The sequence below is a fragment of the Petromyzon marinus genome, unplaced genomic scaffold, assembly GCF_048934315.1.
Source record: "Petromyzon marinus isolate PM22_M1 ecotype Great Lakes invasive population unplaced genomic scaffold, UKy_Petmar_22M1.pri1.0 PM_G_Scaffold_20, whole genome shotgun sequence".
NCBI lineage: Eukaryota > Metazoa > Chordata > Hyperoartia > Petromyzontiformes > Petromyzontidae > Petromyzon > Petromyzon marinus.
In genome coordinates, this window is record NW_027422762.1 from 1,686,892 (window position 1) to 1,711,691 (window position 24,800).

General features: G+C 49.7%; 1 protein-coding gene across 7 annotated transcripts; it reads right to left on the minus strand.

Moving 5' to 3' along the window:
- Nucleotides 1-1,505: 1,505 nt before the first annotated feature.
- Nucleotides 1,506-24,545, minus strand: LOC116937095 (heterogeneous nuclear ribonucleoprotein L-like). Of its 7 annotated transcripts, none has more exons than XM_076060581.1 (13): nucleotides 24,187-24,545; nucleotides 22,221-22,339; nucleotides 13,151-13,388; nucleotides 12,684-12,769; nucleotides 12,456-12,552; nucleotides 10,946-11,015; nucleotides 7,619-7,705; nucleotides 6,875-7,131; nucleotides 6,398-6,519; nucleotides 5,518-5,719; nucleotides 4,849-4,906; nucleotides 3,903-3,998; nucleotides 1,506-3,446 (listed from the first exon to the last, which is right to left on the minus strand). In XM_076060581.1, exons 1-13 carry the CDS (start codon nucleotides 24,436-24,438, stop codon nucleotides 3,391-3,393), a joined length of 1,740 nt encoding a protein of 579 aa, XP_075916696.1. In that variant the 5' UTR covers nucleotides 24,439-24,545; the 3' UTR covers nucleotides 1,506-3,390. The 7 variants fall into 7 exon arrangements, with proteins under 7 accessions (XP_075916696.1, XP_075916697.1, XP_075916698.1 ...); XM_076060582.1 differs by having other exon boundaries at nucleotides 24,217-24,543; XM_076060583.1 differs by lacking the exon at nucleotides 22,221-22,339 and having other exon boundaries at nucleotides 13,151-13,366; nucleotides 24,187-24,543.
- Nucleotides 24,546-24,800: the final 255 nt, after the last annotated feature.

Sequence of the window (24,800 nt, forward strand, 5' to 3'; positions counted from 1 at the left end):
CTGTAATCATTTAGTCCTGTTGGCCTTAGCTTTTTGGGCACAGGGATGATGGTGGAGGACTTGAGACAGGCTGGTACATGGCATGTCTCCAGGGAGGTGTTAAAGATGTTGGTGAACACTGGAGACAGCTGGTCAGCGCAGTGTCTGAGGGTCGCTGGAGAGACAGATCCGACCCGGCTGCTTTGCGTGGATTCTGCCTCTTGAAAAGTCTATTAACTTCTCCCTCCTGAAAGGAGAGAATCGTCTCTGTAGTATGGGTGGGGCCTCTCGGGTGGGAAGGGGTGGTTCAGGATAGTCCAATTGTCTTTCAAATCTAACATAGAACTCGTTCAGGTCGTTGGCTAGGCGGGAGTCGTTAGTGGTGTGGGGGGTTCTGGGTTTGTAGTTGGTGATCTGCCTGAGCCCTCTCCAGACAGAAGCAGCGTCGTTAGTAGAGAACTGGTGTTTTAGTCTCTCTGAGTAGTCGTTTAGCCTCTCTCACCGCTTTGCTAAACCTGTTCATCGACTCCTTGAATCTGTCTCTATCCCCACTCCTAAACACTTCCTCCTTCTCCAACCTCAACCTTCTGAGCTTTGCTGAGAACCAGGGCTTATTGTTGTTAAAGTTCACCCTGGTACGTGTTGGGATACAGCAGTCCTCACAAAAGCTGATGTCGAGCATATTTACGGAATACACCACGTGATGGTGCCGCCGTTGACCCTGGCCATTGACCGAGCAGCCCAATGTTCCTACTACCAGCTCCCTCCGCAGGAGAATGTGTTATGTTATCTTATGGTTGTGCCTCTACGTGCCTTTGGCCTTGCTTTACATACCCTTTAACGCTCTAAACATTGGGCCTTGCTCTTTGGTTCTTTAGGTAAAGTCACGTGGTAGGTATAAAATAAATTAAATCCGCGACGTTTCGGGCGCAGCACAACAAGCGTCCGCCGTCAGGTGGGACAACCACAGCAAGAAAACAATTGGTGAAGTGGGCAAAAGGGCTGCCGTGACAAGAGGCTATGTAGGTAAGAGAGGGGGGAGGAGCCAGGGAGGAGAGAGTGGAGGGGGTGTGGAGTAGGGGCAGTGGAGTGCTGCAAGTGAGTCACATCTAGATTGGGTCTTGCGTTTCATTATCAAGTTACATTTTCCAAAAGCACACTAACCTGCTCTCATCCGCTTATTTTGTAAGTTTGATCCCAGGCGGCCTTCAGTTTTATGTGAGTCTGTTATGGCGCTCAGGATGCGTTCTTGATAAACGGAACACTTCGTGAAACAGCGCTGTAGGAGGTCATCATAACATGCTTCCAATGGAGATGCATTACCGAATGAGCATTGGTTTTCCTCTGACCAAATATGAGCACTACTTCATTGGGGTATCAGTACCCGCCTATATTACAATACTGTGCACATGATAAATGTTTAGAGCATTTTATATATATTTAAAACAAGTTCAATGGTTAAAGACGTAAGAGCTATGCCTGTACATGTGTAATGGGTTCTTTAAGACGGCGTAGAGACGAATCGGTAGAGGCAACGCTTATTTATTACAAAGGTGCTTAACAATACAATACAGCCTTCTACTTGAAGGGGTAACGGCCCCTTCACCGGCTGCTAGCTGAGGAGGTACGGCTTCGGTCTAACTCGCCCTATTCCTGGGCTAGGGTCTCGGGGTCCTCCGGCTAAGGGGGTCCTTGGGGAGGCTAGTCTGACCTGACCCAGCCAAGGTACAGGTCTCGACCACTGGCCACACGGGACCCGTCCCTGATAAGTCACCCACACAGACCCACAGTCACTCACCTAGCCACCCACACACTCAGTCACTCACTCACCTAGCCACCCACACACACACACAGTCACTCACCTAGCCATCCACACACTCAGTCACTCACTCACCTAGCCACCCACACACACACAGTCACTCACCTAGCCACCCACACACTCAGTCACTCACTCACCTAGCCACCCACACAGACACACAGTTACTCACCTAGCCACCCACACACTCAGTCACTCACTCACCTAGCCACCCACACACTCAGTCACTCATTCACTCACTCACCTAGACACCCACACACTCAGTCACTCACTCACCTAGCCACCCACACACACAGTTGCTCACCTAGCCACCCACACAGTCACTCACCTAGCCACCCACACACACACTCACCTAGCCACCCAGACACTGTCACTCATTCACTCACATAGCCACCCACACACTCAGTCACTCACTCACCTAGCCACCCACACAGTCACTCATTCACTCACCTAGCTACCCACACACTCATTCACACACTAACCTAGCCACCCACACACTCAGTCACTCACCTAGCTACCCACACACTCAGTCACTCACCTAGCCACCCACACACTCAGTCACTCATTCACTCAGTCACTCACCTAGCCACCCACACACTTAGTCACTCACCTAGCCACCCACAGTCACTCACCTAGCCACCCACACAGTCACTCATTCATGCAGTCACTCACCTAGCCACCCACACAGTCACTCATTCACTCAGTCACTCACCTAGCCACCCACACACTCAGTCACTCATTCACTCCGTCACTCACCTAGCCACCCACCCACACACTCAGTCACTCACCTAGCCACCCACACACTCAGTCACTCATTCACTCATTCACTCACTCACCTACCCTATGCCCAACTTCCTTCATGTCTCCAAGCTCATGTTCAATCGATTCCAGTTCGATGTCAAACATGCATCTCTCCATGCTTTTATTTTCAAACACTGTTCTATTTTCTCTTGGGGTTTATATTTGCAAGCGTATTAACCTGCTAAATACACGCACTGTACAGAATGCCAACCCATGTTTTTCAATGGGATTGTCAATGAGTCGGGGTATATTTTTACCAGCCCCCCCCCAAAAGGGTCTCTTTGGCATTTATTTCAGAGCTCTCCGTTATGAAATTAAATGGGCAATATTAGTGCCATGGGCTACAGCAAGAAAGGAGCATCACTCGTGGTGGGAGCAAAAACTTTGGCTATGAGCAAGTTGAGAACCCCCCCAAATTGTAAATTAATTGGAGCCGCTAAAGTTACGGCACCCGAGGACTGCCAAGTGAAATCTGGTTTGGGGCTCATGGACAAAATGGCAATGCACACGGCAGACAAACTCGGCAGGTTAAGGAGACTAACCATAATTATTTTAATTTCAACATTCTTCATTTCCACTGCGACCTTTAAAATCTTTCGGTGCAGTCAATATAGAAATCTAAATTAATCCTCCAAAAAATGACAACTAAAATGTAAACGCGTCAAATTGCACTTTCGACCTATACCCACGGTTAACTTTCAACAAGAGTGATGGGACATTCACAAATAATACACAAAGTGACAATGATGTTGACACCGACGTTCAATACGGCATGAAACATGTTGAGTTGTCTTCTATGAAGGCTGGGCAGTGGAGAAGCACAGTTTGAGGGTGTAGAAGTATGGAACATCTGAGAAAATAAAAACAGGGGAGCCACATGACATCTTCACTGGAGCACACAAAAACTTAAAACAATGAAGCGATTCTTAGGAGGGTCTTTGTCGATGTCGACAAACTCGTTCAGGGAGCTAAGATAACGTTGAGTTGTGATAAGTGAAAGTGCTTGGCTATGTCAACTTTCAATTCCATTCTGTATATGCAAACAACAACGAAATCCAAATCGCCCATAAATAACAACCTGTTAATATATAATACAACAATCTACAACTGCTTTCACTTCCTGCAATTTCACCCAAGGCTGCTAGGCAGCCAGTGTACACAGATGGTGCTATGGTAATAACAAGCGCCCCCCCCCAAATCTGAACATTAGGTGCTCAACAGAGCGTGCGACCAAAGATTTGCCGATAATGCAGCACCGCTTCAATGTCATCGCACCAACACAAATGGCCAACACCCCACAACTTACTTGCGTTCTTCAGGGGGTGATGGTTAATGCACGCCAGAGCCTCCATGGCATCGTTCTTGGTCTCCCACTCCGTCAGGCCGGACACGCTCCTATCGGCTGGACACGTGGACGGACCGTTGCTCATGGAGTCATTTGGGTCGTGTAAAACGCAACACCCTTCACCATTTTGATTTAAAGCTTTCGTGACTGCAGGGATTCATATTCTTGGTTCTTTCGGTAAAGTCACCACCACGTAGAAGGGAAACAATAAAATAATAAAAATATAAAACAATAAAATTCTCACGACGTTTCGACTGCAACACAAGCAATCATCATCAGGTGTGAAAACCACAGCAAGAAAATTTGAAAAAAGTGGCGGTTATTTTTAACGTTAGCACCACGGAGAGCGATTTGGCAGTTGTTCAGATGGACGAGTCCATCTATGTTCTGAAAAGAGGAGGGGGGAGACGAAAATAATGGATGCGGTCTGAAAGCCACCGTAAGCGTGAACAATCAATTAAGACCCGAAATGGTTTATCAAATCCTTCCAATGATTGCTAAGCCAGAATCCATCTTCTCGGTTGAAATTGTCTGTGTTTGTATATATTTATTATTTTGTTGTTTCCCTTCTACGTGACTTTACCTAAAGAACCAAGAATATGAAACCCTTTGCCGTGTTTAAAGGATGGTGTCAGTCGTCGGTGAATTTCTGCAGCAGGAAGGCTTCAGTCCGATGCCTTGGCTACGCTAACACGCTTCAGTCAGCTTGGGCGCGAGTGAATAGCAAGGATTGCTCTCGGGAGAGAATTTCTCACAGGGTTTCTTGAGCATGGCCTCATAGCACACGTTGCAGATCATCTGGTGTCGTGCTGTAAATCAAGCGACGATTGCATGGAGAATACAGTACACGATTTATTCTGTGCCATGACACGTAAGATAAATAATAAACATACTTTGCGGGACTTACTTTTTCCAGAAAACACTTTGAAAGAGCGGGGCTTCGCAATCGACATTTCGTCGCACAGCTGCGGGGACAGAACGGGCGGCGTTCACGTTATAGTTGGTAACAGTTAACGTGCACCGGTAAAGCATTCGGGAGATGTCATTTTAATTGCAGGCACAAATCCCGTTGTCCATTTTTAAATTTACATTCGCCAGCTTTGGAGCAGTCTTTTAAAGTGCTCAGATTATTGTGAACACCAAGCATAGACTCAGGGGGAATGCAACCATTTGCAGAAACAATGTCCAAAGACTGAAATGTAAACCTTTCGAATACGAATGAATATGAATCGTAATGTATTAAACAGGACAAATTAACGCGAGGTGTTGTCTAGTCTGTAACAAAAAAGTCCCTTTGGAACATCGACTGCATTATTTATACATCTTATGTTTTAACCGCTGAAAGGAAACTACATTACACCATTTTACATTTGTCCCGTCACAGGAAACGTGTCATTGGCCACCACAAACTCCACAACATCAATAGGCTCATCTTAAAAACCCACGATTGTTTCACGTGCAAACTTTGGACTTGAATATTTATAAAAGCTTCACCTGGGAAAACTTTTAAAGAAACCGAACGCGCTCCCCTTCTGTGCTGCTGGCAGCAGGCTGAAGGGGCGGCGGGGGCACGGACCTGCGCGAACATCTCGGCCGTGATGTCCGTGGGCGCGTTGAAGAAGTGCAGCACCGCGGTGGGACGCTGGTTGCGGTTCTTCGCCGCCTTCTCGCTGTTGGCGTAGCGGTGGTTGTGAGAACCTGCGTAGTCCCTGTAGCTGTCGGTGCCGTCCGGCAGCTCGAACGCCTGGCCCGGCACAATCGACCGCTGCCTCGACACGCTGCCGAGACGAGGGCGGAAGGGAGGGAATAGCGCGAAGAAACTGTTTTTAGTTTTTATTTTATCACGTTCCAAATTTCACGTGCTCTTTGGTTCGATTCGGTAAAGTCACGTGGGTAAAAAATAAAATAACAAAAAATCACGACGTTTCGGCCACAACACAAGTGGCCTTCATCAGGTGAAGGGACCGGACTGTCCAGAGGACAGCGTTGGAGTGAAGACAGCAAGCCCAGGTCGCGTCCTTTAAGCTTGTTGTCGCGGCATCTTTTGAGGAAGGTCAGCGTCTCGATGAGCTTTGACTTCTTGTCCCGTTGTCTGTTGAAAGCTCTAACAGATAGGTGAAAGCCCTCCCCGTAGAGCTTCAAATCTAGAATCCAAATTTCACGTTCGCTATTTCAATAAAGGCCCTCCCCGTAAAGCTTCAAATCTAGAATCCAAATTTCATGTTCGCCACTTCAATAAAGGCTCTGGAAAGCAAGTCACCGGGGTCCTCGTGAGCTGTGACGAGTGTTTCGTTCACGGTATTCATCAGCTCTCTTTTTCACCGTCCTAAAATTTAGTCACTTGCACTAAATATTTACTAAAGTTGTCTTCTCTAAATGGAAAGCAGTATCCAATTACATTAACAGGATATGACGAGTTACATTTACCAATTTAACACGGGGACAAAAAGGCTCACCAGAGGTTGATTTTATTTCCAAAGATCTGAGACATATTGAGGTGAAAAACCGCCCTGTGCACGGCGTACTGATCTCCCATCTCGACCATGGCGGCTCCCGGCTTGCTCTTCAGGAACTTAACCTACAAAAATAACAACCCGTAAGATGGTTCAGCATCGCGCAATCTTGCACGAAAATATCTACAAGTTTCGTTGTAACGCATTGTTGAAATGTGAAGTGTTGGCCGAGGGGCCATTAGAAAACATGCACAAAGAACACTTCGCATTGGGTACATTTTTGTAAAGAAAATTACCAAATGTGTATGTTGTCAATCGGTGAACAAATTTGGTCGTGTGAATCTCCCACTTTATATAACACGATCAGCGCACGACGTGCACCACACGCGTGCGTACGCATTGCACCGCGGTTGAACCTTTGGAAGAAAAAAAACGGGGACTCATTTCAAAGCAGGTGCGCGCAACACCCAGCGAAGGCACCTTCTCCACGTCGCCGAAGAGGCAGAGGATGTTAAACACGCGGTCGCAGTTGAAGCGTTCGGCGTCCAAGTCGTACACAATGAGGACCTTGTTGTCGGCCTGCTGGTTCATCATGGCCTGCACGTGCTGGCCCTGGGTACCACCCTGGGGCCCAACCTGGTTGCCCATGCCTACTCCCATGCCCATTCCTCCCCCACCGCCCATGCCGTCGCCGCCAGATCCGTAGTCGACGCCCGGTGGTGGTGGCTGCTGGTGGCCTGTGACGCAAACACACAAGAGGGGGAAACGCATCGTGAACTAGCTGAAACTCTCTAAACTTCTCTGAAAAACAGATTTATGACAACCATCATCTTACACACGTGTGCCCTTTCCTATAAGGTCAGGTAACCCAGGAATCACCACTCTACTCCTTGGAGACACTGGAAAACATTGGTCCAGAAGACTCAGTTGCCTAGGGAATAGACTAAACTAGTTTTTATTTTAGGTTGAGGGCCACCAAGCTAGAGCTCTTATTCAGCATAGCTTGTTTTAAATACCCAATACATCTGATAGCTATTGGAAATATCGTCTCTTAAAACACAAAGCAACTCATACGTTGCAATTGTTAATTGCAAAGAAAGGTTTTTAGGATGCACCTTAACACTAATTCCAAATAAGAAATGTTCTCAACAGGCAGCAGGTTCTTTCAATCTGACAGCAAGCTGAAGGAAACCGAAATTATAGCATTCGCAACAAGGGGATTACCTCCACAGTCGCCACCACCGCAAGCGTGTGCTTTGGGATGGTCGCCAAGGAGAGACGTTTGCTTCGCTGGCATCATTGCATTGTCCTCTGAAAACAACAAAAAAACGATCACCAAATTCACCCATGGGAAACATAAGCGCTCATTGCTGCACAAAATAAGGACAATCCAAAAAATGCATTCTGCACCCAGAACATTCACATGACCAACACATTAAGAAATTCCGGGCACACTCCACACGGGGGCGCGCTGCGTCTGTCGATAAAAAACAATTGGCGGTATTTTTTAAAATGCAGATTTCACACGGCGCAACATAAATAACGAGCACCATACAAAATACAGCGCGTAAAGAAACGCTCATCGCAAGAAGAAGAAAAAACAAAATTTATTGGAGGTGTACAGATGCACGCGACAAATTGTTCCGAGGTGCGGCGTCAGCGAGTGTCCGTGGTTGCCGCCTGCGATGCCCGCTCATTTCTTACCCAGTCTACGCTTCGACGGGAACACAAAGTTGCCCAGAGTCGGGCGGCGGCTGACGACCCATCGCGAGGAGGATGCAACAGAAAGGCCGGCGCCTTCTTTCCTGCGCCAACAGCAGTCACGCTTGGCACAAATGCACCCCCCCGCGTTGTCCGTGCCACCGCACCTCTCGCTCTCCGGCGACCCTTTTTGGTTTGGGGCTTAAAATTGGGACGCTTGAAGTGGGCGACGGGGCCTTACGAACCTTTAAAATGAAAAAGATCGCCGCTTATAAACCGATGCGAAATGCGTTGTGTCTGGCATCTGCAATGTCAAAATCCTCGTTTGCAAACAAAACTTTAGCAAGGCAGTCTAAACGTACGAGCGTGGAGGTAAATTCTCACCAACGGAGCGATTTTAAGCCCCAAACGCATCGGCACGCGTTCCGTTCGGCTTATTTCCAAGTCCCGTTCGCGGTGAATGCGGGCTTTCGTCGCTCCCGGCTTCTTCGCGGCGGTTCCGGTGCTTTGCCGGTCTGTCAGCGCCGTGTCCCCCGGTGCCTGCGGCTGGACGCGGGTTATCCGATGGCCTCTGCCAAGCGGCACGTGGCGGTTGCGGTGCAGCGGACGCGGCGTGCTGCGCCGAGTGTTCCGTGACGTGGCGCTGCAGGCGTGGGGGGCGCGGGTCGGCCGTGCGTGTCACAGCGGTGGCAGCGTGTTGGTTGCTTGGTCCCCGGTGCCTCCCAAGTGCCGACGAGGATGTCGCCAATGTCGCCGTTCGTGTCGTCGCCGTTCACGTCGGTGGCTGTTGGCTGCCGGGCGCTTGATTGCTCGTGTGTTGCTTGCAAATTGCCTCGTGTGCTTGTGTGCGGCAATGCTCGCAGATGCTCCTTGTAGCGTTGATGTTGGGAGTGAGGAAAATACTCTTCGAAGCGTTTACGGAAATTTGGCGATTAAATCAAACCGCACCGTGTCCCTGAAGCTCCCTTGATAAAGTGGCGAGACTTACCTCTTCGGAAACTAATATCTGTGCGTACACACAATGTACTCGGGACAAAGATACCATTTTCCTGTTCAGGCTCAATCGTACCAAATTAAAAGGGTTACTTTATAATAAGTGATATTTTCAATCGTAAATATCGGCTTTCTGACATCCTCTAAGCTTCTCCGCTTAGTATCCAGACACCACATAATGCAGTCAAGGTTTCTCAACCCTACAAAATATAAAAACGCAACGTGCAATGTCCACCTCAAATATGCCAGTGAAAGTTGGCACCTACTTCTGATCCAACAGACACACACCCTGGTAAATCTAAATATAAAAGTAAAACCTTGGATTGCGAGTAACTTGGTCTGCAAGTGTTTTGCAAGACGAGCTAAAATTGAAAATAAATATTAACTTGATAAACGAGCGAGGTCTTGCAATACGAGCAGTGTACGTGTAGACACACTTTGTACTGCCGTGAGTCACGTGATCACACAACTGATAGACGAGTGCTTTGATGTACGAGCGCTTTGGATTACAAACACGTTCCCGGAACGAATTATGCTCGCAATGCAAGGTTTTACACTGTAGTGTAAAAATGCCCAGCCTTGATACACCCCGAACAACCGAGTACCCGCCTATGGGCCACATGCACTTGACGTTGGGAAAATCTTCAAAGCTGATCAAAATCTAAAACGCCACCAACTTAATGGCAATATCTATCGCATGTCCAGTACCAGGGCAACAGCTTTAATGGTAACAAAAAAATTAATCCAATGGATTATTGAACACTCCAGCAGCCACATGCCTCCTTGTGAATCCTGTTCTTCACAACATTCACTTATACTGCCAAATTGTTCTGAAGGGTAAACTAGAAAAAACAAAGTACACGGGCACGAGTTTAAAACCAATCTGCCCAGAGTAAACTACGCAAGCTTAGCATGGGCTAAAAAAACACAAAGATTATTTAGTTATATGTTGCGCTAGCTGTTACTACCCGGCTTCGCCCGGGACTTGGATCCACCACGCCCGGCCGCCTTTGTCTCCCCAGTGGCGATGTTCACACACCACAGCAGTTACTCGTTTGAGGCTGAGTCGACCTAGGGGAGGCCCAGGACCGGTTAAAATAATCGTCACCGGTGGTGGCGGTGAGCGGGAATCGAACTTGGGTCGCCGGGTTCGTAGCGCAGCGTAGCGCTAACCGCTACACTACGGGTCACGTGACAGATTTGACGTCACAGCTCACTTGCCGTGCAAAAAATAAATGCATTATCGAGCTCCCCCCCCCCCAAAAAACAAAAGTGTATTTGTGTAATGTTTGCACGGTGTACAGTCTGGAAAGTACCCACATGGCAAATTTCCAGTTTGTTGCATGTCGGGAAGTACGCTAAACATTTTGAACAGACACACATATTCACAACTTTGCCTTTTATATATATGGAGAAGATAGGTATAAACGAAAATAACCTTGACCAGCTCTACACAATTGCAGTGATTGCATGATTGATACAAAAGAGGGGAATGGCGTTTCAAATAACTTCCTGTGACAACGACCAAGTTCTGTAGATTGTAAACAGTACACCAATGTGCTTCAAGACAACCAAGTGTCTGCAGGTGTGACATTTTTCTGCAACCAAAATCTCAAGTGCAGAAGCTGCATTATCCTCTTGAGAACGCTCCAAACTTCCCCCTCTACTTGGCCACTGATCTTCAAGTATAACACGGCAAAGCCGGCCGCGTACAGAAAGTCAATGCCTGTTTCATCACGCCGTGCACACCCCCCAGCCCTTGCGTTAAAAACGTCACCCCCCCCCCACACACCCGAGGGCTCACCACCACCAGCTGTCGAGAGAGCGCGGCTCTGATATGCTCAATATTGGTCTTACCTTGCTTGAGGCCAGGGTTGGTGAAGTCCCAGGTCTCAGAGTCATTTTTAAACACATTCAGACGTGTCGCCTGTAAAGAGGACACAGCAGGGGGAAAAGATAAACATTATTCGTGGCCAGCATATAGGGCATAGATGCTGGGAAAAAATTATATAACTTTAGAACCTTCTTTGGTTCTTTCGGTAAAGTCACCACGTAGAATGAGGATAAAATAATAAAATAAAACAATAAAATTCTCACGACGTTTCGGCCACAACACAAGTGGCCTTCTTCAGGTGAAAGGAACAAACCTGTCGTCCCGACCTTGTGTTGTGGCCGAAACGTCGTGATAATTTTATTGTTTTATTTTATTATTTTATTTTCATTCTACGTGGTGACTTTACCGAAAGAACCAAAGAAGATGAATCCTTGCAGTCACGAAAGCTTTAAATCGAAACTTTAGAACCATTTAAAATTTACAAGCATAATAATTATTAAGCGGTCATTACCCCCGAGACAATTACGGCACGCAACTTGCGGTAAAGCCGAGGTACTTAACGCAACCCTTAACCTCCTGGGAGATGAATGAATAAGAGCTGCCACACGTAGCAAGTCAACGATAAGCTAAACTTTCACACCGTACGTAGCAAAAGCGTGCTTATCGGAGTTGTGGGAAAACAGTGGCCTTCTGCCACCAGTTTTTTTTTTTAAGATCACGTGTTGATTATCCCTCTTCGTTGGAACAAGCTCCCTTCGTGTTTGCAGATAAAAATCGCTATCCCTCGGTGGCCTATTTAAATTCCAAACTTGTTTAATCGCACATAAGTTTGGCATGCTCTGCCTAACTCGGTATTATTTATTCGCAGTGTTCCTCGTGTACTGTAAAGCGTTAGCCTTGATCGTATACCTCAAAAATGTTGAAGTGCCATAACCCCGTTATGAAAATGATGCATTCGTTATTACTGTTCTGTAATTTTATTTCCTGCTAACAATGTAACATCTCCCCTCAGGTACTCTGCAGGTCTCGCAAAGCAGCCTATGGCTGAATGTTAATCACCCGTCACCAAATAAAATCGAATTAAAAACCAACTCTACCCTTCCCACTGGATGCGAATTTTCCATTAACTGGCTCAGGGCACTGGCTCAGATGAGAACCACCCTCACACGGTAATATCAATTGGGAAAAGTTTGACTTTAGACAACGGCAAGGATGCCCGTCATGCACAATGGGTTGTTGTAGGTTGTGGGGCTGTGTGGTGGGCAGCTGTAAAATCCATTGGGTGCATTGTATTTCTATGCTGCCACAATATATGCTACACTCCTTTACCCCGCACACAAGTCAAATAACCCCCACAACAGGCATCGAGTGCAGAAGCCCTCATCTAGCAATGAATTGCCGTGTGTATTCAGCATTATTTGCTCACCAAAGTGGTCAATTCATAATATTAAATGAAATCTTTGGTCTGCGGGTGAAAAAACCCAGGTTGTGGTGCACACACTTGTGAATGTACAAAGTATCGGTTGTACTTGCCCTTGCATAGTCCACTATAAGAGTACAGCAGCCCGAATAGATGTCCGCTCCATTCAGAGATGAGTTCGCTCTCTCGGCGCTCTCAACCGAAACAAACGTGGCCAAAAATTAAGGAAAACACGACCATTTCATTTTAAAAACAATACATTTAGCATCTCCAAAATAACACGTAAAATTACGTGAATGGCAGACATATCGTTACGGTTATGCATCTCGTTGAAAGGATATTCCACAAAGGCCTGCAGGCCATTCTTCCTGAAGATAACAATGCGTTGCAGAGGCCCAAATGGTTTGCAAATGTTGTAAAGCACATCCTGCAGGACCACATGGAGCACACAAACGCAGCGAGGTGATTTTGCACGCATTACCAAGTAAATTTGAAAAGCTTTTTTTCCAGTGATTTTTTAAGATCGAGCCATACAGGACATCAACGCTTTCCAAAATCAACATTAGGTCTATATATTGTTTTTTATTCAATGCCATTGGTAGACTTCAAAGCACAAACAAAAAACACGACTTCAATTGCCTCAAATGAACCAAAGGATCAATGTAATTTCCTTAGCAAAGCCATTCACTGTAATCCAAAACGGACATAATTTCACTCGTATAAATGAAACATGCGCGTGTGTGCGTGGCACACCCGACAAACTATTCACACATTAATGTCCAGCTGCTGTAAGTGTAACAATGCCCACCGTGGTGATGGGGTAGATGGGGTTGAGAATGGTGAAGAGCAGGATGTGGTTGCTGTTGCCGTTGTCCCCCGGGACGCCAGGGCGCCAAAGCTTCTGGCTGGTAGAGAAGTTAAAGTAGGCCGGCTGCCCGCACACGTAGACGGAGCCCTTGGACGAGTAGTCGACGCAGCTGCGGGAGCTCTCCGGGTCTTCAAACTCCACCAGCGCCTGCCGCGTCTTGGGTATCATCACCACGTAGCTGCACGGAGGGAGCGATTCAAACGAGTGCCGTTATTCAAAGATGTGGCCGACTTTAAAACGCATGCCTGTTGTTGTTAATGTTAAACACGAGGTTGGTCTGCTCCAAGTCACCTCATTTGATCTCAAGAAATGTTTCAATGCATGCAACGGAGTGGAGACTGGTTTGATGCAGGTTAGATGCCACGTCCCATTTCAGTTTGGCAGTGTAGTACGTTGGAATTGAATGTACTGTAAGAATATATTTATATTTAAAATACATCTTGAGGGTAATGTAGTCTTCTTCTGTCGATGTATCACCTGACAAACGAAGCCTCTTCAAACGTACATAAACAAGGTACGTGTGTGCACCATTTCAATACGAGATATTAATTTTTAACACGGTTACTAATCACAGTTGAACGTGTGCCGCTTTTGTCAGACGGCACAACAAAAGCAGCAGCGGCACTTTAATTCGGAGGGAATTCGTGACTTGGGGAAATTGAAAAACAAACGGTTTTTGTTTCCATTTAAAGCTTTCGTGACTGCAAGCATTCATCTTCTTTGGTTCTTTCGGTATAGTCACGTAGAATGAGAATAAAATAATAAAATAATAAAAACCACAATAAAATTCTCACGTTTCGGCCACAACACAAGTCGCCTTCATCAGGTGAAGGGACGAGACTGTCCCATTTCAGTTTGGCAGTCTCGTCCCTTCACCTGATGAAGGCCACTTGTGTTGTGGCCCGAAACGTCGTGAGAATTTTATCGTGTTATTTTTATTAATTTATTATTTTATTCTCATTCTACGCGGTGGTGACTTTACCGAAAGAACCCCAAAGAAGATGAAGTGGTTTTTGGTTGGTCACTTCAGGCTGGCAAGGCCCCGAGTAAGCCACGCACGGCGTCGCCGATCACGCCGTGACGTGGGCAACGCCGCGCCCTCTCGTCCACCGCCACACGCGGCCACGACTTTTTATTTACGTAAGTGGTTCTTGAGCTTTAACCTGCAGCCTTGCCACCCCCCCTTTGGTTCTCAATATTTTTTTTAAAACGTACAATGTTTATTAATTTAGAGGTTTGATGGAACAAAGTAGCGGTGCGTACGTGCCCGTGCTCAATGTGTTTCGATGGATTTACCTTGTTAAAAAATAATCTGGCACGTCTTGCACCCCCAGAAAGGGCATCTCCCACCCCGTGCTTAAGAACCATCGAGTATTTTTGTGTTATGCAATTTCTTGAGTTATTGAACCGAAAATCGGTAATACTCGAATTTCCAAGGTCTACGTTCACTCCACGTCCGCAAACACCACCACCACAACAATAATAACAATAATAACAACACCAATAACAATAATAACTATAATAACAACAATAATCTTTGTTTTTTTTCGGTAAAGTCACGTATAAATAAGAATTAATAAAATTACATAATAGCGTACGTTTCGGTTGCAACACAAGCAGCCATCATCAGATACAGAAGAGCTAAATTTAAGAGAGAGGGGAAACACATAACCCCAGATGTATATACAGACACCCAAGTAGGGGGGAACTAACACCGACACAATAGGGGACATAGAGAGAGAAGCATACCAAACAGACAAGAGTTTAGCAGAATTTGGAAACCAAATAAAGCAACACAGACGGTCGGTCAAAACACAATTAACGCAAAACCTGGTTGATTACGTTATTTCAAAGATTGCTAAATTGCAAGTTAAGTATGAAATTTAAGATACAGACGGCACACACACACATAGACATTCAAGTACAGCGGACCAGCACAGGTGTAGGGGTGCTATGGGGAATAAACACATGACACGGGAAGGTGTGGTTCACCCACACCTTGGTGGCTACAACAACGTCCGCTAAGGCTCCAGTGGGTATAAAGTGCGGGGAGCCAGGGAGCTCGGGGCAGAGTGTGGGGCCCGAGGCTGAAGCAACCAGTGAAGAAAGAAGGCCAGCTAGGTGAGACCCTGGAACTCCTGTGACCGCTGCCCTTTTCAGGGCCGGCACAGCAAGCCAGTGGTGCGGCCCCAGAGCCCCAGAGTCAGAGTCCTTCTAAGGGCCGGTCTGGTCGGCGGGGTGCCGAGATCTGTGCCTAACCAGGGCCGGATCTGATAGCCTCCCTTAGAGCCCTACCAGGAGGAACTGGGAGCCTAGAGCTTAGGCCAGAGAGCCTGGGGTGTGTTCCTGAGTTATACGGGTGGAGGGGCCGCTACCCCTTCTAGTGTAACCCTTGTTAAGGTTTAAATAAATAGTGCTGCTTCTATTCTGCCGTCTCCGTGTCCTGGAACCCACTACAACTGGTGTCAGAAGTGGTCTTAAAATGGACACAAGGAGTACAAACCGATCACAGGAACCCCAGGAGGAGGACGGCTCGCCTGGGATTGCGCCAGAGGCCGCGGCCGACGATCCTGGGATGTCCCAGACGCCCCAACAGCAGCCGCCGCTGGAGGAGTGGCCGCCGATGGAGGACGGGTTGCAGGCGGCTCACTCTCGACTGGCTGAGCTGCTGTATGCCGCGGCTTCCACGCTGGAGGAAATCAACCGCGCGGGGCTGCGGGCGCAAAGGCGGCAGAGAGACGAACGCCGTTCAACGGCCATTCCCGCCGAAACACAGCCACCAGATTTCGGATTTGCCGCCATGACAGTGTCCGCCACGGCGATTGGAGGGTCGCAGCGCCACGTGGACGCTGTGGGCCAATCAGCGGTGGTGACGTCATCACCAACGGACGCCCGCTGTCAGGACCAATCGGCGGGCGCATCGTCATCACCTGCGCGACCGCCGATGGGTGTCCTCAGCCCCTCAGACACCGGTGGAGAGGCCGGAAATGGCGCGCGGCACCTCTCAGAGACGAAGCCATCGTTTCAACAACGCCTGCCGGTGTTGAAGGAGTTCGTTTCAGACGGCGGCGACTGGGGGGCCTTTCAACGCCGCTTTCTCGCTCATCAAGAGATGGCCGGCTGGACGGACAACGAGGCGTTGAGTGCGCTACCGGCCATGCTGGACGATGACGCCCTTGCTACGCTCATCACAGCTCCCAGATCAATGCGATCTACGCTACAGTCGGCGCTCCAGGTCCTCACCATAGTCTACGGGCCATCGTCGGACTGCCGCAAACTCTTCCACGAGCGGTGCAGGGGCCAGAAGGAGCCACCGCTGGCGTATCGCACGGCTCTCCTGGCCCTCGCAAAAGCGGCTTTCCCGCGGATGGACGGCGAAGGGGTGGACGCGATGGTGACGGAGAAGCTCCTGGCGTTGGCCCAGGAGCTACAGATCGTCATCGTCGCAGAGGACGACGCGGACATGTGCTCCTTGCGGGCAGCAAGACACATCCACGCGCACCTGATAGCGCAGCGTCGATCACCTCTCGTCCCCAAGGGCGCAGCTGCGGTGTGCGCTGGGACGCCGACCATCCCCCCCCTCCGAGGAGGTCTTCGCGGCGGGTCGCCCGGTGGAGTGGAGATCCGGAGGGAGGCCGGCTCGGACCACACCGGATCGCCAGGAGCACCCCAAGGCGCTCATCACGTGCTACAACTGTGGCCGCAAGGGCCACGTGGCTGCGGAATGCCGGGCGCCTCGTCAACGACAGCCGGGACGGTCGGACGGCGCTCCAGCCTACAGGCCTCCGCATCGCAACCCGGCAAGTCGCGGCACCCCACATGCTCGGCCTGTGCACACACCTGTCCCCACCTCGCGCGTTTCGGTGTACGGGCCTCGGGGTACGCCCATTGGTTTGTTGGGTGGCGGCGGGGTCGAGAGGGTGCTCGGGCCGGGGCAGTGGACGGAATTGGCCCACCGCATTGTTGCTGCGTCGGCAGGCTCGTCCGTGGTCGCGGGTCACATTGACGGGGTCGAGGTGCGTATCCTCGTCGATACGGGAGCTTCGGCGACCATTGTGTCAGACTTGATTTATAATATTCTTCCCGTTCAAAGCCGCCCCTTGCTCCCAGTCACCGTTCCGTGTTACGCAGCGAACGGGGGTTCGCTGGGTATCATAGGCCAAATTCGAGCACAAATTTGCATTGGCGATATCAAACTCTCCGGGCCGATATTAGTCTCGTCCTCGCTGGCGGTTCCGTGCTTGTTGGGGACGGACTTTTTGGGCAAAATGCCGATTAAAATTCTAATTGATCAGGGTTGCATCGAGCTTCCCTCGGGCCGACGGGTAACATTCCTGCCTTCCCCTGTCACCTCAAGGGCAGCGTGCGCGTCGATACAAGCGTTCGTCACTCGGACGGTGCGTGTACCTCCCGGGGCGCAAATGCTCGTGCCCCTTCGCTTGCGTCGGCCTTTCGTGCCCGGTGTTCTGGACCAGGGAATTCTGTTAGGGCCCTCGAGGGCTGGGGAAAACGGGCTGGATCTGGTGGCCGCTCAAACGCTCGTTAAGGGGAGCGATGACCCGTTTATCCTCGTCCTTAACGTTGGCGTACAGACGGCCGTCGTTCCTCAGGGAACTGTGCTCGCGCACGCGACACCGGTCCCCGTGGTAGACACGGTTATGGGTAATGTGGGGACCGATCCTCTGGCTCAACCGCATTCTGAGGGGGACGATAGTTGGATGGACACACTATGTTCGGGCACGAGTGATCTGTCCGACTCCCAGCGTGCCGGCCTACGCACCCTTCTGACGGAATTTTCCGATGTTTTTAGTAAACACAAATATGACATTGGGTGCACGAAATTGTTGCGTCACCACATTGACACGGGTGACAATGCCCCGGTACGCCAGAATCCTTTTCGGTTAAGTCCGGCCGAAAAAGATCATGTCAAATTGGCAGTGGATGACATGCTGGCTGCAGACATTATAGCCCCTTCCACCAGTCCATGGGGAGCACCCATAGTGCTTGTCAAAAAGCACGATGGGTCCTTGCGATTCTGTGTGGATTTTCGCCGCCTTAATAAGATCTCCGTGGCCGACGCGTATCCACTTCCCCGGATGGACGAATCTCTGGATGCTCTGGCTGGCGCACGTTTTTTTTCTACGTTGGACTTGTTATCCGGATTTTGGCAACTCCCATTGGATGATGAGTCCAAGCCAAAGACTGCGTTTCGCACACCACACGGCCTATTCCAATTTAACCGGTTACCTATGGGATTACACTCCGCTCCGGCGACATTTCAGCGCCTTATGGAACTGGTTTTGGCTGGCTTACAGTGGAACGTCTGTTTGATCTATCTGGATGACGTCATCGTGTTCAGCAAGACATTTGACGAACACCTTTTGCGCTTGCGCGCCGTGTTCCTCAAAATGCGTGCTGCGAATTTGAAATTTAAGCCGCAAAAGTGCCACCTGCTACGGGAATCCGTACGCTATTTGGGGCACATCGTCAGCCGCTCGGGCATATCCACCGATCCCGCAAAGACGCAGTGTGTCAACTCCTGGCCAACCCCCACCTCGGTGGCTGAGGTCAGGAGTTTCATTGGATTTGCGTCTTATTACCGGCGGTTCGTCGCGGATTTCGCGACCATTGCTAAGCCCTTACACGCTCTGACGGCGAAGGGAGTGAAATTTCACTGGGGCCAGGAGGAGGAGGTCGCTTTTTGTTCCCTTCGCGACGCTCTCGTGCGGGCCCCTCCATTGAGCTACCCCGATTTTTCGGAACCCTTCCTGCTCGATACAGACGCCAGCAATACGGGCATTGGGGGTGTGCTCTCACAGGTGATCTGTGGTGTGGAACGCGTCGTGGCTTATGGCAGTAGGGTTTTGTCTCCGGCGGAACAGAGATACTGCGTCACGCGTCGGGAACTCTTGGCTATTGTATTTTTTATGCAACAGTATCGCCCATACCTGTACGGTCGGCATTTCACTGTCCGTACGGACCATGCGGCATTACAATATGCCTTGCGGGTGACACAGCCTTCGGGGCAATTGTCCCGATGGCTCGAAATCCTTCAGGATTATGATTTCACGACCACATATCGGAAGGGTGCTCGGCACACTAATGCGGATGCGCTGTCTCGCCTGCCGCCCGCCTCAGATTGCGCTTGTCTCAGGGGATCGGGGCGTTGTAAGCCGCCAGAGGATAGCCCCCCCTTAGATATCCCGGTTCTCGCTGCTGCCACTGAGGACCCCTTGCCTGAGGGTCCTGTCGGGGAGGGAGGTGCGGACTCCTTGCTGGGGTTGTCCGTTGCTGAATGGGGGCGCCTCCAGATGGAGGACGCATCCCTCCTCGCGTTGCGTCGTCGCGCAGGGGGTTCCGTGCGGGGGGTCGCGGGGATTGATTCATACGGGCTGCTCCAGGGGCTCCTAATGCATTGGGATGGGAGGGCCTGCCGTCACAGGCTTGTGGTGCCATCCGCTTTGCGGGGTAAGGCCGTTTGGGCCGCACACGAGCGACTTTTGCACCTGGGGACCCACAAGACCCTTGCCGTGCTCCAGCTGGATTTCTTCTGGCCGGGTATGGCAAGGGATGTGGATGACCTCCTGGGTGCATGCACTCAGTGCGCCCAACGAAAACCACCAGCGAAAGGCGCCTGCCCACCGCTACAATCTATCACGGTCTCTCGGGTTAACGAACTCGTCGCACTCGATATATTGGGGCCCTTCCCTGCGACCCCTAGGGGTAACAAGTACCTGCTGGTTGGCGTGGAATATTTCACCCGATGGCCTATGGCATGGCCTCTTGCTAACCAGTCAGCAGCAGCCGTTGCCGAGGCCTTTGTCCAGGGCTATGTCCTCGACAAGGGTGCTCCCGAACGGCTGCTGACTGACCAAGGGAAGAACTTCTCTGGCGTCCTTCTGCACGAGGTGTGTGCGCTTCTTGGTACGAAAAAGATTCGCACATCCCCCTATCACCCACAAACCGATGGCATGGTGGAGCGGCTGCATAGGACGCTCACATCTATGTTGTGTCACCAGGTGTGTGACTCCCAGACCGATTGGGACCTTCACATTCCGGGGGTTTTGGCCGCCTATAGAATGGCTCCTCACGCGGCAACCGGCTTCTCGCCGTTCTTTTTGATGTACGGTCGCGACGTTGACCCACCAATTGCGAATCAGCTCCGCGTCTCGGAAACCAGCAGAAAATCGAAATTGGCCGACCACGTTAAATTTAATATCCTGAGGTTGACCGAGGCGCGGGAGGCAGCGGCCCAAAACTCTTCCTCTCGGCAGAAGGCCAACGAGAGGTTGCGATCGCGCCAATCACGCACACATGCGTGGAAGCCAGGCGATCAAGCCTGGCTGCACTGCCCTCAGGTGCCGTTGGCGACCTCGGCGAAATTGTTGCGGCCTTGGAGGGGCCCTGTGGTTATTGTGAAGGTTATGCGGCCGCAGTGCGTTCGTATCCAGTGGGGGAAACGCCGCTGGTACGTACACCCCTCGCGTCTGAAGCCGTTTGTGGCGCCGCGCGTCCCTCCACCACATTACACAGGCCGAGCATGTGATGTCTCCGCTGACTCCCGGACGGCGTCTTCGTCACCTGCCCTTGATGCTTCGCTAACTGTTCCACCTTCAGGCGCCTCAAGAATGACGGCTTCCAGCGCGCCTGCGCCACCCGGTGGGGACGGAGTTTGCCCTTCCGGGGTGACGGAAGACGGTGCACCTGCACAGCCGGTGCCCACTGCCGGGCCGACCGGACCCTCCCCCTACGATGGACCCGCAAATCGGACTCGCGCCAAAATGCGCCGCTTGTTGTAAAAATGGTTCTTGTTACTCTTGTTGTTCACTGTTAAGTTTTCTTGCTGCGTTGATGGGGGGGGCGGGTACAATGTATATGTGTATATAGTGAAATTTTGTATAGGTGGGTTGGGTTATTTATTGGGGTGTTCGTTCTTATGAGGCACGCACGGGTGGGGGTTTGTTGTGTTTATTGTTCGAGTATTGTTGCAGCCGGGACGGCTGCGGGTTACACGGGAGGGGGTGATGTAGGGGTGCTATGGGGAATAAACACATGACACGGGAAGGTGTGGTTCACCCACACCTTGGTGGCTACAACAACGTCCGCTAAGGCTCCAGTGGGTATAAAGTGCGGGGAGCCAGGGAGCTCGGGGCAGAGTGTGGGGCCCGAGGCTGAAGCAACCAGTGAAGAAAGAAGGCCAGCTAGGTGAGACCCTGGAACTCCTGTGACCGCTGCCCTTTTCAGGGCTGGCACAGCAAGCCAGTGGTGCGGCCCCAGAGCCCCAGAGTCAGAGTCCTTCTAAGGGCCGGTCTGGTCGGCGGGGTGCCGAGATCTGTGCCTAACCAGGGCCGGATCTGATAGCCTCCCTTAGAGCCCTACCAGGAGGAACTGGGAGCCTAGAGCTTAGGCCAGAGAGCCTGGGGTGTGTTCCTGAGTTATACGGGTGGAGGGGCCGCTACCCCTTCTAGTGTAACCCTTGTTAAGGTTTAAATAAATAGTGCTGCTTCTATTCTGCCGTCTCCGTGTCCTGGAACCCACTACACAGGTACAAGCACACAGTGAAGTCGCCTTAAATAGGCAGAGAAGGCAAGGCTGAGAGACAATGGGACATATTAGCATGAGAAGGCAAGGCTGAGAGACAATGGGACATTTTAGCATGAAAAGGCAAGGCTGAGAGACAATGGGACATTTTAGCATGAGGTATGCATAGAGCAAAGTGGAGCACGGCAGCAAACATTCGGAAGCACCAAGACCGACACACAGGCAGAGACAGCACAGAGAAACAAATCCAAGCACAGACACAAAGGCAGATACACAAGCAGAGACAACACAAGACAACACAAAGACAGACACAAAGATACAGACCTTATACCTCCCCGTAGAGGCGGTTTAAACTTGGTTCAAAGCTTTCGTGACTGCAGGAATTAATCTTTGGTGTTTTCGGTAAACAACAATAATAATAATACAGCTTTCTTCCCCATGCGGGCAACGGTCACCACCGACTGGTCACCTGACTAGGCCAAAGTACCGCACGGCCTCCACGAGGTCCGACTCGAGGGCTGTGTCCGAGAGTCCCCGCACGTGAACCACAGCCGACGGTGGGGGCTTGTGTGGGTCCTCAAACGTGTCCTGTGCACGTCGGCAAGGAAGCAAACTCAACACGACTATTGTGCAAAGCTGTTGTTTCCTCCTATACCGAGAAGACAGTTTTCAGTTTCATTTATTTGGTATAGCCCTGTGAGCCATTTGGCTCTTGAATCGGGTGCAACCGCAACAAACAAAAACATGAACAATAAAAACATCTTAAAGTGACTTTGTGTGACTGTGCAAACAAAAAATCCAGGAAAAAACAGCAAAATAATCCTTGAAATAGCACCGTACACCAACGCTGTGTGCAAAAATCCCAGTGGGATGCAAGTCAAACAACAACAACCACAAGACAACTAAGATTAAAGCCATCAGTCTAACTCCGTACTACAACAAAACAATCATGGCCAAACCATAAAACTTTTTCAAAATCACCAAAATAAAGCCAAGGCTAACATCGCCGGCAAGTGATATCGGAGCAGATGCAGACACTTGCATTAAAGGGCTTTTTAAATATGCATCCGTTTGGCAAAAAATGGCCATAGCTCAGTGCCATCATTTCAGTAATAGCTAAGAACGTTCGCGAGTTTAACTTTAAATCTAAACGGCCCTCGAGTTACAAACTCTGGAACTCGCATCCCCCACCGCCAGGTGCGCTTTTGTAGACGCTGTAAAGTTTTATTCCGCAAAGTTTTTAATCACATTGGGGAGGGTCGAAGAGCTACCCCACGACGCTATCGCGTGGGACATTTAACATATCGGTATTTTAACTTAATTAGTATTTTAACTTTTGATTTAAAGCTTTCGTGACTGCAGGGATTAATATTCTTGGTTCTTCCGGAAAAGTCACCACGTAGAAGGGAAACAATAAAATAATAAAAATATAAAACAATACAATTCTCACGACGTTTTGACTGCAACACAAGAAGCAATCATCATCAGGTGTGAAAACCACAGCAAGAAAATTTGAAAAGTGGCATTTTTTTTAACGTCAGCACCACGGAGAGCGATTTGAGAGTTTGTTCAGATGGACCAGTCCATCTATGTTCTGAAAAGAGGAGGGGGGAGACGAAAATAATGGATGCGGTCTGAAAGCCACCGTAAGCGTGAACAATTAAGACCCGAAACGGTTTATCAAATCCTTCCAATGATTGTTAAGCCAGAATCCATCTTCTCGGTTGAAATTGTCTCTGTGCTTGTATATGTGGATAGCCTCATGAACGAATTTCTCCTGGTAGGCAATGTTTTTATTCGTGGTCCGCCAGGAAGTGTCTGTGTTGTTGGCCTGACTGGATGTGCTTCACATAATGTTGTTTCAGGTTTGTTGAATTCTCGTCTCTCATCTTTTGCTGTATTTACCTCCGTGATTTGTTCTTGACACCTGATGAAGATCGCTTGCGTTGTGATCGAAACGTCGTGATTGTTTTTTGTTTTAATATAATTTTATTGTATTTCTACATACGTGACTTTACTGAAAAAAACAATGAGTAATGTTTTTATTGTTTCATATTTTTTTTATTATTTTAGTTCAGTGCAAAGAGAATACCCACCCTTAGAAGAGAAAACGCCGTATAAAAAAATTACACTGGAAATAGCCCAAAGTGTTAACGAACACGAAATCCACGTTTACCAAAACGCGTTTTACTGAACGTAAGCAGAGCCTAGCGATGCTGTGGTCCGCGTGGTCCATCCCCAACACCAACAACGAGAAGCTCTTCGCAACGGCACTGGAATCTGCGAGTTACAAAGCTAAACAATCACGTTAAATAATATAAACACGGCTGGTGGTGGTGGTGGCACGTCGCCTGAGCGAAGCCTCTGGCCCAGGCCTCACAACGAGGCTCTGGGCGAGGAGGAGTAAAAGAAACATCTTCTCGTTATAAAAACACCTCGTCAAGTCGCTCGTCACTGACGCTCACCATCGCGCCCGCCTGGACGCGGTCGTTGCCTTCGCCATTGACTCCCAGGCGCTTGGCCGCGTGCCGGGCGGCGGAGGCGGCGGTGGTCAACATCGTCGTGATGGCGTGGAGCGCCGGAGGGAATCGATTCGCGATCCTGTCGCTAAAAATCGACGCCTGCGCGGATCGCCGAGCGTCAGCGGCAGCAGCGGGCGGCGGCGGGGCGATTCCAACGTGTGACATCGATTCTCGGATCGATGTGTCCTCTGGCGATGTTCGCGCGGCTTGGTGTGACCCCACAGCCACTCGTCACGTGACGCCTCTCTCGGCCGACTGGGGCCGGCGACGGAGATCTGAAGCAGTCGTGGGCCTCCCCCTAGGTCGGACTCGGACTACATAATTAAATTTGATTAAATTTTTATAATATTAAATAAATAATAATAATAAATGATCATATTCTTAGTTTTTTCGGTAAAGTCACGTTGAAGAGAAACAACAAAATAACAAAATATATATAAAACAATAAAAAATTCTCACGACGTTTCGACCATAACTCAAACGGTCATCATCAGGTGTGTCGGTTTGCATAAATTTATTTTGAAAAC

Bases quoted from the DNA above. Each gene is read 5' to 3' on its own strand.
- LOC116937095 (XM_076060581.1), bottom strand. From the start codon at position 24,438: ATGTCACACGTTGGAATCGCCCCGCCGCCGCCCGCTGCTGCCGCTGAC. The intron at 7,706-10,945 runs GTAAGACCAATA...TGTTGTTTTCAG, and splicing joins CAACCCTGGCCTCAAGCAAG to AGGACAATGCAATGATGCCA. The intron at 3,999-4,848 runs GTAAGTCCCGCA...CCACGTGTCCAG, and splicing joins CAAAGTGTTTTCTGGAAAAA to CCGATAGGAGCGTGTCCGGC.